The sequence below is a fragment of the Neoarius graeffei genome, chromosome 6, assembly GCF_027579695.1.
Source record: "Neoarius graeffei isolate fNeoGra1 chromosome 6, fNeoGra1.pri, whole genome shotgun sequence".
Lineage (NCBI taxonomy): Eukaryota > Metazoa > Chordata > Actinopteri > Siluriformes > Ariidae > Neoarius > Neoarius graeffei.
Window position 1 is genome coordinate 8,086,045 of NC_083574.1, and position 13,202 is coordinate 8,099,246.

The following is a 13,202-nucleotide window of genomic DNA, read 5'->3' on the forward strand; positions in this document are numbered from 1 at the left end:
AGGTTCCAAGTATAACCTTGTTTATAATTTTGTAAGTTTGAACCATTAACCATCCAAACAAGCCTTGAGGAATCTTCGGTCTAAGAGTATATTGGTAAACCATTTGATTGTCAGTTCTTCTTTTAGGGCATAAGAACTGGTTCTAGAAAGTCGCTGCTCGTTTTCTCGTTCTTGAGCAACGCATGCAGATTTTCATTGCTGCTTTATTATAAAGGCCTACCGTACTTGGGCTGTTTTGCAAGCAGGGTATACTTTTCAGGTCTACAATGGTCCAAAATTTAAACCTTAGATTTTGGTGTTTATTGCTGCCAAAAATTACCGTTTGAGATGGAAATGATCTGTGCAGAATTTTAGAGCTGTTGGTCATATACTGGGTGCGTTACTTGTGCTGAGAAGAAAGCATATAGTGTATTTCTAAAACTGACCACCTTTCTTATAGTCCATAAGAGTAAGAGATACAAAGTGGAAAACTGTTGAAATGGATGTGATTTATGTGAAGTACAAATTTTCAAGTCCTGTGCAATGATGGTTGTACACGGTGGTAACTGTTATATCAGCTGAAGTGGGGACGATCCTTGTGGTTTTCCAGAGAGGACACTTTTTAACAGACTCGTATTTCAACCACGTGTGAAACGCCGCTGCAAATGTGTCTCACATCTGTTTCAAGTCCTTTTTTTTTCCCGTGCAACAACAGAGTATTCTGCTTCCGAAGAGAGAAACATTTTCTTTAAAAAAAATCATTTACAGCCTCATTATATGGTGAGTGATTTCCAGAGAGGGCATTTTTGACGGACAAAGGATCCTGTCAAAGGCACTCAGTTTACAAAAAAATTTAACTTCCACTTTATCTTTCTGTTGTGAATGAAAGCGCTGTAAACGTCCCAAAGTAAAACATCTCATCTCATTATCTCTAGCCGCTTTATCCTGTTCTACAGGGTCGCAGGCAAGCTGGAGCCTATCCCAGCTGACTATGGGCGAAAGGCGGGGTACACCCTGGACAAGTCGCCAGGTCATCACAGGGCTGACACATAGACACAGACAACCATTCACACTCACATTCACACCTACGGTCAATTTAGAGTCACCAGTTAACCTAACCTGCATGTCTTTGGACTGTGGGGGAAACCGGAGCACCCGGAGGAAACCCACGCGGACACGGGGAGAACATGCAAACTCCGCACAGAAAGGCCCTCGCCGGCCACGGGGCTCGAACCCGGACCTTCTTGCTGTGAGGCGACAGCGCTAACCACTACACCACCGTGCCGCCAAAGTAAAACATAGTTAGTGCTAAAAAAAAATTGCAATTCTGATTTTAATTAGTCAAAATTTAAGTGTAATATTTAAAGTAGAATTGAATGAAATGACCACAAGGGCAAAACTGAGGCTGCATTTAATTCTTACAAATATATTTATAAGAACTTATAAGAGACATTTCTGCTGTAAGTGTGTCCCTATAAAATAAGGGATAAGAAACTCCAGTGTGTGTGTGTGTGTCTGTCTACTGGACCTAGTTGCAGGAGTTAGTTGGCGTTATTCAAAAAGACAACCGTGAGTTGGCCTAGTGGTTAGCATGTCCGCCTCTCAACCGGGAGATCGCGAGTTCTACTCGCGGTCGGGTCATACCAAAGACCATCATAAAAATGGTACCTACTACCGTCTGGCAAGGCACGCTGCAATACAGATGTGAATAGGGAAGTCAAAACTCTCGCGGTTACCAGAGGACCAGCCCCCCACTGTAACCCTTGCTGTAGAGGTGAGAGGCCGAGGGTTACAGTGGGGGGCTGGTGACTGCAGAGAAACCAACTGCAGAGTTGGTTAGTACTGGGACAGGAGACTGCCTGGGAAGACCAGGTTCTGGCGTGAGAGGGACTTTGATTCAAAAAGACAACTATGATTTGTGAACCAGCCTGTTTATCAGAATAAGCATAACATTTTAATGTTATTGTTTCTCTAGTAACAGCTCATTTACCGGACGCACCACATGACCAATAATAGATCGAAAAAAGTGTTATTTAATAAAGAAAATATTTCATTGTTGATATGAGTTTTTCCTTAAAGCTAGACGGCCTTTCGATTTCATAAAATCGGTGAAATTTAGTTCCGTCTGAAATGTGCTCATTGTGATGTATGTTTAATTCTGTAATATCTCACAAAATATCAGGCCATTCTGTGGCTGGGAAGTTATTTAAATTGAGGGGATGAAAGCAAATAATGTGCATGAAATCACTCGCTTTGCGCAGTCAAGCAGACAGAGGAAGTCCGTGTGCGCATGCGCAGGTTTACCTTTGAGCGTGCACTGACAGTTCCATCATTCTGTCGCTAAACGAACAGCTGATCACACCGAGGTGCTCGCTGAGCGCCGATATTTATTAGTTTGGTTCTGCGCTTCCTTTCCTTCGTATATAATGTAACGTCTTTTCTCGCTTTCTTTCCGTTACTGTAGTCGGTCTTTGACGTTTCATTCGCACACTCACGTCCTCCATTTTTCTCTCGTTTCAAATTTGTATCCCACAATGCCTTGTGCAAACGGGGAAAGCTCACCATCTGATGCATGGCGTAGTATCTTGAATTGGGTCATGGTAAAGCAGGAAAAAATAGCGGAGAATTTAGGGCCATGTGGCCTTAAATTCATTTAATTGTTCTGTTAAAAAAAAAAAACCTAATAAAATTGGAAGTCTGTGATTTCGAATTCAGTAGCTTTCAGTCCACTAAACAAAATAGTTGGGTGTCGGGGAAAATTCTTTTTATGACCTACACTTGAAAAATCTGAAAGGCAGTCTAGCTTTTAAGGAGATTATATACACACACTAGTGCATCTCAGAAAATTAGAATACCATGAAAAAGTTCCTTTTTTTCATACTTTAATTCAAAAAGGTAAACTTTCATACATTTTCATACATGTATATTCTATATTCATTACGTGTAAAGTGAAATATTTAAAGCCTTTTTTGTTTTAATTTTGATGATTATGGCTTATAGCTCATGAAAATCAGAAATCCAGTATCTCAAATTATTAGAATATTCCCTAAGATCAATCAAAAAAGGATTTACAATACAGAAATGTCCAACTTCTGAAAAGTATATTCATTTATACACTCAATACTTGGTTGGGGCTCCTTTACCATGAATTACTGTATCAATGCGGTGTGGCATGGAGGTGATCAGTCTGTGGCACTGCTGAGGTGTTATTGAAGCCCAGGTTGCTTTGATGGTGGCCTTCAGTGTATCTGTATTTTTGGGTCGGGTGTTTCTCATCTTCCTCTTGACAATACCCCATAGATTCTCTCTGGGGTTCAGGTCAGGCAAGTTGGCTGGCCAATCAAACACCGTAATATCATGGTCAGCAAACCATTTGGTAGTAGTTTTGGCACTGTGGGTAGGTGCTAAGTCCTTATTGGTGCCATTTTCTATTCAGTAATTTGAGCTCATATTTAGTCATGTTATTATTTGAATATATTTTGCATTTGCATATTTAGAATGTTTATGATTACTCTATAACTGCATTAGTAATTTATAATTCACATTTAGTATTGTCTGCATTCAGTTTAATGCTTAGAATTTTCTGAGCTGTATAGCCAATAGGAACTCGCGCTGAGCAATGATGCTCTGGAGCTCGCGCATCTACCGGATGTAAAACTGCTGTGTGTTTGTTTGTGTGAGACTTCAGTAAAGACGGGGCGAACACACTGTTTTCTACCGTCGTTCAAACTTCAACACGAGTAGACTCGTTCATTCCGTCTGACTGAGTGGTTATTTGCATGAATCTTGAGAAGAAAATGTTTAGAAGCTAAAAAGAGACATTTAGCCACTACAGTCCTGCTGGAAAAGGAAATCAGCATCTCCAAAAAGCTCGTCAGCAGATGGAAGCATGAAGTGCTCTAAAATCTCCTGGTAGATGGCTGTGTTGACTTTGGACTTGATAAAATACAGTGGACCAACACCAGCAGATGACATGGCACCCCAAATCATCACAGACTGTGGAAACTTCACACTGGGCTTCAAACACCTTGGATTCTGTGCCTCTCCACTCTTCCTCCAGACTCTAGAACCGTGATTTCCAAATTAAATGCAAAATGTACTTTCATCTGAAAAGAGGACTTTGGACCACTGAGCAACAGTCCATTTCTTTCTCTCCTTAGCCCAGATAAGACACTTCTGACATTGTCTCTGGCTCAGGAGTAGCTTGATATTAGGAATGCGAAAGTTGTATCCCCTTTCTTGAAGATGTCTGTTCGTGATGGGTCTTGATACACTGACACCAGCCTCAGTCCACTCCTTGTGAAGCTCTCCCAAGTTCTTGAATCAACTTTTCTCGACAATCCTCTCAAGACTGCGGCCATCCCTGTTGCTTGTGCACCTTTTCCAGCCACCCTTTTCAGCAATGACCTTTTGTGGCTTACCCTCCTTGTGGAGGGCATCAGTGATCGTCTTCTGGACAACAGTCAAGTCAGCAGTCTTCCCCATGATTGCGGTTGTGTGTACTGAACTAGACCGAGAGATACACTGTGTTCATACTGTTTTACTCAAACTTGAAATGAAATATTCTAATATTTTGAGATGTTTTTTTTTTTTTTGTACTGTATGCCATACTGATTAAAATAGAAAAATGCTTGAAACATTTTAGTTTGTGTAATGAGTCTATAATGTATAACATTTTCACTTTCTTAAATAACTGATGGAAAATATTGAACTTTTTCACAATATTCTAATTTTTTGAGATGCACTAATATATCAGGCCTAGAAATTCATATTTTTTTCACCAGCCAGCCAGACTAGTTCCCTTCCAAAGTAACTCACCAAACAGAAAATCAACTAGCCAAAATTTGTTCATGTATGAATTTTACTTTTGTCAAAAATAATGCAAAAGAGAGTAGTTACCATTGCTCATGACTAATGTGCGTTTATTTCAAGACCCGAGTATTTTGATCCTGTTGTTAAATACATAAATGAGAACAACACAGAGCACCATAATATAATATCAACAAATAATAATATATTGGAAAACTTGGCAACTTGGTGTATGAGTATTGAAAACAAATATACTTGCGATCATAACTATAGCACCCAGAATACATACATGTCAACCTTTGGTCAATCAAACCTGTATAACCAACCTCCAAAATCCGTATTTCCCTTATAAAATCCATATAAGATGCAAATTAAAATAATTTACCTAAAATTTGAATGATAATTAACAATGATATATCCAAGTTACTTTTTATTCAATATTAATAACAATAAACCTTCAGAATGAATACAAAGCTCCAATGTTTGACAAAAACACAAAGTGTCACTCTAATGTTCTGAATTGTACTCCATGACAGCTTTTTTTAGCAGTCTGCACCAATACCTCACGAGGCTGCATGTCACAGCAAGTGTCTGTGTTGATCTTGCCGGAGTGCCCATTCAGAATCTTTTCAGTCGCTACTGAAAGTCGCTCAGGTGGAAATACGCTTTTCAAACAAAATGTTACTTTGCGGTTGGCGGGATTCTCGCAGTGCAGTGTGCGCATGATCAAAAGTGGAACGAAGTCTCGCTACCACAAGATAACGCACGATTTCATAAGACTCTTGACTGGCTGTTTGTGCTTTCTGTGGTGTACAGTACGTTTGTATATGTTATGCGCTCTTTTATCATCGTGGGAATTGATTATAGCTCTAAATAAATATTGAAGTTTTTTTAAAGAATCCGTATAACTTTATTTGTACGCTCGTGTACTACGTTTATTGAATCAAATCCGTATAAAATACGGACATTCCGTATAGGTTGACATGTATGAGAATATGTCCAACATGCTTTCTGTATTTAACCATTTATGAGGGAGAAAGCATTAGGAGCTTCATATTGACTAGAAATCAACTTGAAAAAAATTAATTATTCCATAAAAATCGTATCGCAGCCAAGGCCTACCCTGCTCCCACGTTTGCTTATAAGTCCTTTGTCGTTTCTCCTTCTTGTACGCTTTATCGGCGGCCTTTTTCTCCTCTTCAGACCGAGGTCACTTTGTCCCCGTCTCTGGCGGTTTCTGTACACCTTTCAGAAAATTCCACATCGCAGCGTAGCTTTGGCAGATGTAGATGTAAACAACAAAAAAAACCACACGTGTTTAAATGGGCGATAATGCGGCCACATCTATTGAATTTGATAACGTGATGTGACAGCAGGGGCGTGGCCAAGCGTTGGTCTGTGAATGGAGGGCGGAGTCAGGAAAGGTAAGTGGTGGAATCATTGCACCTGATGGGGATTAACCTGTGTTTGTGTGTCTTCCCCAGTGACTGCGCCCTTTAAAAGGAGAGGAGAGCAGAGAAAAGGGAGCTCTCTCTCCCCAACCAGAACACGTGTGTGCGCGCACGGCTGGGAAGTGATAAAAAGCTGAAAAGCTAGCAATAAATAGTTCATTGAGAACTCAGTTCTGGCCTGCCGTGCTTCTGTGCTCCACCCACCTGGTCCAATACTACCGTGATTACCGCGATATTCAACGAGATGCGTTATATGCATGCGCAGTAGTGAAAAAACCGACAGCCTGACTCGTACACGATATGATTCAGAATTCTTCGGTAGTTTCCGTCCTGCCGATAAACACATCGATTAACACAGACACGGCACACGCTTAATATGTGGCGGCTTTAGTTGACGGTGTGTCTGAATCTTCGCTTCATATACTGTATATATTTTTTATTTTCAACTAGCCAGCCGGGCTGGCTAGTGACAGGAATTACCCGCCAAATGACAAATTAAGTCGCCTCGGGCGACCGGACCACCGCGAATTTCGAGCCCTATAAAATTTTTTAAACACTGTGAGGAATCTCCATTGTCAGTGCGAACACAGTAAGCTTTCTGCCATTTGCAGAGGGCTTGGTGTATCCCGGTTTCTTTGTAACATGGCGAGCTTCATTTTTGCCTTATTAACTTCAAGAGAAATAAAAAGGAACGGCTGGTAAGGAAATAACTGTTTGTAGCTGCTATAATAAGTGATGACCGAGAACATAAAGTACAGACGTTCCTCAACATTTAATTTGGACTATAAAGATAAAATTTGCCACATGTTCTCATCTCATCTCATTATCTCTAGCCGCTTTATCCTTCTACAGGGTCGCAGGCAAGCTGGAGCCTATCCCAGCTGACTACGGGCGAAAGGCGGGGTACACCCTGGACAAGTCTCCAGGTCATCACAGGGCTGACACATAGACACAGACAACCATTCACACCTACGGTCAATTTAGAGTCACCAGTTAACCTAACCTGCATGTCTTTGGACTGTGGGGGAAACCGGAGCACCCGGAGGAAACCCACGCGGACACTGGGAGAACATGCAAACTCCACACAGAAAGGCCCTCGCTGGCCACAGGGCTCGAACCCGGACCTTCTTATTGTGAGGCGACAGCGCTAACCACTACACCACCGTGCCGCCCCCGCCACGTATTCTTTCACAAAAATAAATCACTGACTAATTGCTGTTGTATAAGAAGAGAGAAACTCTTTGGGACATGCTGTTTTAGGAGAATAATCAACTTCAGGGTGGTAACGGTGATGACTTCATGTTGGCCTGCATCACACCATCAGCCACACCATTGGTTATTTTCCTACAACAGCAGCACCACACAGTGTTTTATTCCTTACATGTGTTGCAGCTTTTGTGCTCTGAAACAAGACTGCTAGGTGGTGGTGGTTGTCTGTCATCAGTATATCGCATGAATAAACATCAGACTTCATGTTAAAAATGTTATAATCACATTGTCTGTTATCACCCAAATGAGGATGGGTTCCCTTTTTGAGTCTGGTTCCTCTCGAGGTTTCTTCCTCATGTCGTCTGAGGGAGTTTTTGCTTGCCACCGTCGCCACAGGCTTGCTCACTGGAGATAGTTTAGGGATAAAATTAGCTCATGTTTAAAGTCATTAAAATTCTGTAAAGCTGCTTTGCGACAATGTGTGTTTATAGTTAAAAGCGCTATAAAATAATCTTGACTATATCTAACTGATTTCACTGCGGTCACTTTTGTTTGCGTCAAATGTATCTTAATCATCAAAACAGCGTTTACATGAGTTTGTCACTCCTGTCATCCGGCTCTAAACTACATCCTTCCACGCATTCTACTGTTCAGCCTTTTCTCAACAAGTAAACCGGAATCTTGTGTTTTATGAGCTGGTTATAGGTAAAAGACTTTCTTTCTTTCTCATTCATGGGAATGCAGGGACGAGCCAAGCAAGCTGAGGATGAAATTGCGATCTTGCCCTCAGGCCTCTGTGGTCTGTTTAGTAATAGTGATTGATGGTGTGTTATTTTTCCCTCCTGCTAATGCGACCCATTAGCCCAGTACATGCCCAGTGAGTTTAGCTTTTTAGTAAAGCAAGCAAACTGGTCTTTCTCCTGGTGTGTGTGTGAGAGAGAGAGAGAGAGAGAGACTGCATTTTAAAGAAGAAATGTTTTTTGCAGCCAAGCAGAAGACATTATGTTTGGCTTGTTGGATTCTGTGTAGCTAAATTTATGTACAGAAACAAAATTATGTTGTTTACATGATGGTAAGATGTCGAGCCAGTTCAGAACACCCCGATGGGTTTTCATCTTCCTCTTAATTGCAATGCATGCTAGGTCTGCTTTCAAGCCATTTGAAAGTGAAAGCTGGGGCATAAAAAATAAAGAATTGATGGGGCTTATTTTAGATAATAGATATAATTTTGTGTATTAGCATATATCAGCTGCTATGAGGTTTGGGAGGAAATAATTTTAAAGTGAAATGTGCAGTGTGAAGTAAGATTTATTCTTCACGCTGAGTGTGATGTGGTTTTTGTTGGGTTTAAAAAAAAATTTTTTTTTAATGCATTTCACTCAAATTGGGACACAGGATGTTTAACAAGTAACTGTTTACATTGCCTCAGAGCCTAATCTAGGGTGCGTAATACGCGATAATGCGCGTTTTTTATCTGTCTGTCGCACATCCACTTTTTGGGCGCGAGAGTGATATCGCGTATCTATTCATTTTGTCGCGCATTTATAAGTAGAGAGCGTGTAGTCGCGTTTTACTGAATCTTGCGCGTATCAATTTGTCAGCACCAGCTAGCAAGCACTTCGGTAAATATAGCGTTGTTCACACACCAATCGGAAAATATCGGGAAGGACCGAAGTATTCCGAATGGTTTATTTAGCGGGTAAAACAGTTTTGTGAACTATTATATCATTGGTCACTGAACCGGAAGACAGTGTATCTCAACCAATCGTGTGAAGTGTTTTAAAAATACCCAAAAGCACATGGCATATCGTTCTGTCTCATCCAAACATAACATTCAGACCCTCCAGGATTTCGCGATTTGCAACATCAACGCAAATTCAACCAATCCCCGCGAATTCAGGGCGGTGTTGCAATTCTATCCAATCACCACAACTTTCCCGCAAATTTGACCAATCGTTGTCGTCGTCTTGCGGTGACGTCGACAAACTACCTTCCACCTTACTTCCGTGTATACATTCAAGAGAAGCAGCATGTGCGCAGTGTTGCCAGATTGGGCGGTTTTAAGTGCATTTTGGCGGGTTTTGAACATATTTAGGCTGGAAAACGTCAGCAGTATCTGGCAACATTGCATGAATAGGCTTAAATTCTCTTACTGAAAGTGTGTTATGTTTACAGTGAAGCACTGTGTGCACTTTTTTATTTTTTTACTTAAAAATTAATGGATGCCAACATTTTTGCCAAAATGGTATTTTATTTTCCATTGTTTAGGCAGCTTCAGCATCATACTGTGAGATTCTGTTCAAATTGTTTTTTTTTTCTTCTATGAAGCCTGAGCCATTTATTTTTAGTTTATAATTATTGTTTAATTTTAGTCTTCAGGAGAGACTGCCTGCACACAGTACTAGTATTAATAGTTTTTTTTTTCTTACATGAAAGCTGAGGCATTTATATTATATTTTAAGGTAACTTCATGTTGTGCTGTGAGGTTCTCTGCACTTTAACTTTTGAACCAACAGGTGCATTTGGATAAGTAAAGCCTATTTTTCTGCATTTTTGTAGTCCTGGTAATCTTACACATTCTACATGATTGCTAGGTTTTTTTTTAGTAATTTGTTTAATTTTTCTTGTTGAAAGTTCAATTTAGTATTATGTTAATGATATTCTAAAAGTAAAGATTAATAAAACTGTTCTGTTTATAGATGTACTCTTGAAAATATCTACCAATGTATTACTTATTTTTCTGTCCCCACTAACTGGAACAAATGAGGGATATTTTTACCCATGTTAATATTTTCTGTCCCCTGTTTCTACAACTAGTGAGGGATCTGTCCCCTATTTTCAGATTCCTAGATTAGGCTCTGTTGCCTGCATATGTTACTGCCTCTGCATACATGCTCCACTGTATGACTGATGTATATACAGAGAAAGGATACCGTATATCTAGTAATGTTTGGCAGTTGGATGTGAAATAGTGAGCCGATGAGAAGGTTTGTACTGTATTTTTGTGAATGCAGTTTGTTCTTTTGGTAAAAATGAGTAAATGCACATCAGCAAACAAGCGCCTGACTGACTCGGACATCACTCTTCTTTCCTTTCACCGCAGTACCTGCAGCAGTTTGAGGGAGCCGTGTCTGACGGTGGTTCCCTGCACTGTGTGCTGTGCGATTACTCCACCCAAAACAACCTCAGTCTGGTGCAGCACGCCAATTCGTTGAGCCACCAGAGAGGGGAGGGACTTCTGAGGCTGCAGCGAATCCAGAACGGCCTCCAGGATGAAGAGGAGGCGTTCAGTGCCATGTTTGAGATCAGAAAGAGTCATGCTAAAGATGACGGTAAGAGCGGGACATGCTCAGGCTTACAGTGATTCCACAGTTCAGGTTCTTCTCAGTGAAATGTGTGCAGAGGATTCCGAATTCGGGAAATGCCTAATTACATTTTGCATATTTGGTTTAACAGAGTAAAGACGGGTATTTCGGGAACATCATGGGACATGCAGAAGTGTGGTTTTGTGTTCTTGGGTAAAAGAAACAAAACAAGTGTTGTCAGGCAAAACAAACCTCGGCCGGTAGCACTTACGATGAAGGAAGATATCGCGAAAAACCAATTTTGACCTTTTTGGTGACCTTGACCTTGATTTTGACCTTGTGTGTGAACATACTTGGCCAATAAACATGATTCTGATTCTGTCGCCCCCTGCGACAGCGTGTGTTTGTCAGCCTCGGTTCAGAGGTTTCGGTTTCGAAAACTGTAAGACGTAAGAGTAGAATAATATAAAGTACAGACAGTGGAGGCTCAGTGGAACGCACTTTCCCTCTGTGATAAGCATAAACATGTCTGAAAGCGATTTCTTTAGTCTAGTCCATTTATTTATTATTTATAGGAATAAATCAACAAAGCAGGGAAGTTTTTATCAATGGGGTTTAAAAGTAGGTGTGGTCAAACCCCTTTCCTTTGCATACGTAAACGAACCGAGAAACCATCCAATGAGAGCAGTGTATACAAGTGAGGCAGGTAGTGATCCAATCAGCATGGTTGTGGGCAGAGTCATGGGTGCAGATCCCGGGGGGGACATGACCCCCCAATTTCTGAAAAACATGAATTGTCCCCCCCCAATAAAAATCCCCTAAATTATTCAAAATTGTACAAACAAATGTATTTTCAGACATATGATTCCCTGTGCAGTACTTTTTGAATGATGTGGCGAGCCTCTACGAATTTGTGATTTACGGTTGCATGGTATGAGTTGCATACGGGCAAAAAAAAAAATCACTTTTGTGTCCCCCCCAATCCTGACATCGGATCTGCACCCCTGGGCAGAGTGTTTGAGGCAGCGCTCCTGCAGTCTGAGCAGAGCTTTTTTTTTTTTTAACCTTTTTGGTCACCGTGACCTTGACTTTGGCTGGATGACTCCCCAAATTTTGGAGGTTCTATTTGAGACCAGTGCCCATCTATCCTGAAAGTTTCATGAAGATTGGTCCAGCCGTTTTCCCGTAACATCGTTTATTAAAAAAAAACAAAGAAAGAAAGAAGCAAACAAACCCAACCAAAAACAATACCTCGCCCCCGGTGGACTTCGTCCCGGGCGAGGTTAAAAACTATGGAAGCTGCACATACTTTTTTTTTATATAATAATATTATTATACTACATAGTTTGTAAGTTGCTTTGTATGAGAGAGTCTACTAAATACTATTAACGGTTATTCCACGAAATCGAATCATTCATGAACTGATAGCCGACGAAGCACGTAGCACCGAGTTTGCTATAAGCCATGTACGACGAGATTGAGTGGAACAGCTCTTTTATTCTATCCACATTCACTGGATTTTGAGAAATGGAGCATTTTTAGTTTTGCTTTTTGTAAATTCGATAAATAAAAAGTTTGTACAAAACGTCCGACAGAATCATTTCCGCTTAGAATGTAAACAAACTGGCGAAATGCCAGTAGCAATTTGTGAAAAATGCTATAATAATAATTCTTGAAAAATAAACAAAGATACGGTCTTACCATCAAATACTTTTATTCCATATTTTGTTTTTGGGTTTTTTTGTATTTTTGGGGGTTTTCTTCTTTAGTTTTTTTTTTTTTTGCGATTATCAAACCAACTTAAAGGTGCATTACTGCCACCGACTGGGCTGGAGAGTGGAACAGGAGTTTTTTTTTTTTTTTTGGGGGGGGGGGGGGGGGGGGGGCTGTATTCTTTTAGCTATTTCTGTTTCTTTTAAATACTTGGTAACAATTTTTGGGGTTTTATTTCGTCCTCGGTTGGTTCAGCGACATGCCGCCATTTTGTTTTTCTCTACTCACGGCATATGAGCTGATACTCTCGTCGTAGAGTAGCTAATCAGAGCACACGATTGCTCATATCCAGTGAATGTGGATAGAATAATCCAACATATACAGTATATAAAAGTGTAAATATTCCAAGATTCAGGTTATCCAGATATTTTTTTTTTCAGTGTTCTTTTAAACTTTTCGGATGTTATTGCTGATTTTCACGACATAGCTACAATTTAGGCATTGCCAGCAAAAGTTACCGTAAACACTAAAGGTTGCGTTTGTCAGCATGTAAGTTACAGATTTTAAAATCTTTTCTGTTGTAGATAAACAAAGCTACAAAAACAGCGGATGAATTTGTCTCCAAATGTTAATAGTAAAAGTGACGTGTGCACTGCCATGGCACTTTTTTGCAATTGAATGTCGCATGCACAAGTCAAAGTGTTCTATCAGTCTCAGTGATCAAAAATTTTGTTTT

At 40.4% G+C, this 13,202-nt stretch overlaps 1 protein-coding gene across 3 annotated transcripts in view; it reads left to right on the forward strand.

Annotated features, from left to right (window-relative positions):
* Positions 1-13,202, forward strand: part of zfhx3a (zinc finger homeobox 3a) — a 59,640-nt gene that overhangs the window by 21,991 nt on the left and 24,447 nt on the right. For all 3 annotated transcript variants that reach the window (XM_060923260.1, XM_060923262.1, XM_060923261.1), the window contains exon 3: positions 10,552-10,780. In XM_060923260.1, the coding sequence (XP_060779243.1) occupies positions 10,552-10,780 (229 nt within the window). The remainder of the gene's footprint in view (positions 1-10,551; positions 10,781-13,202) is intronic.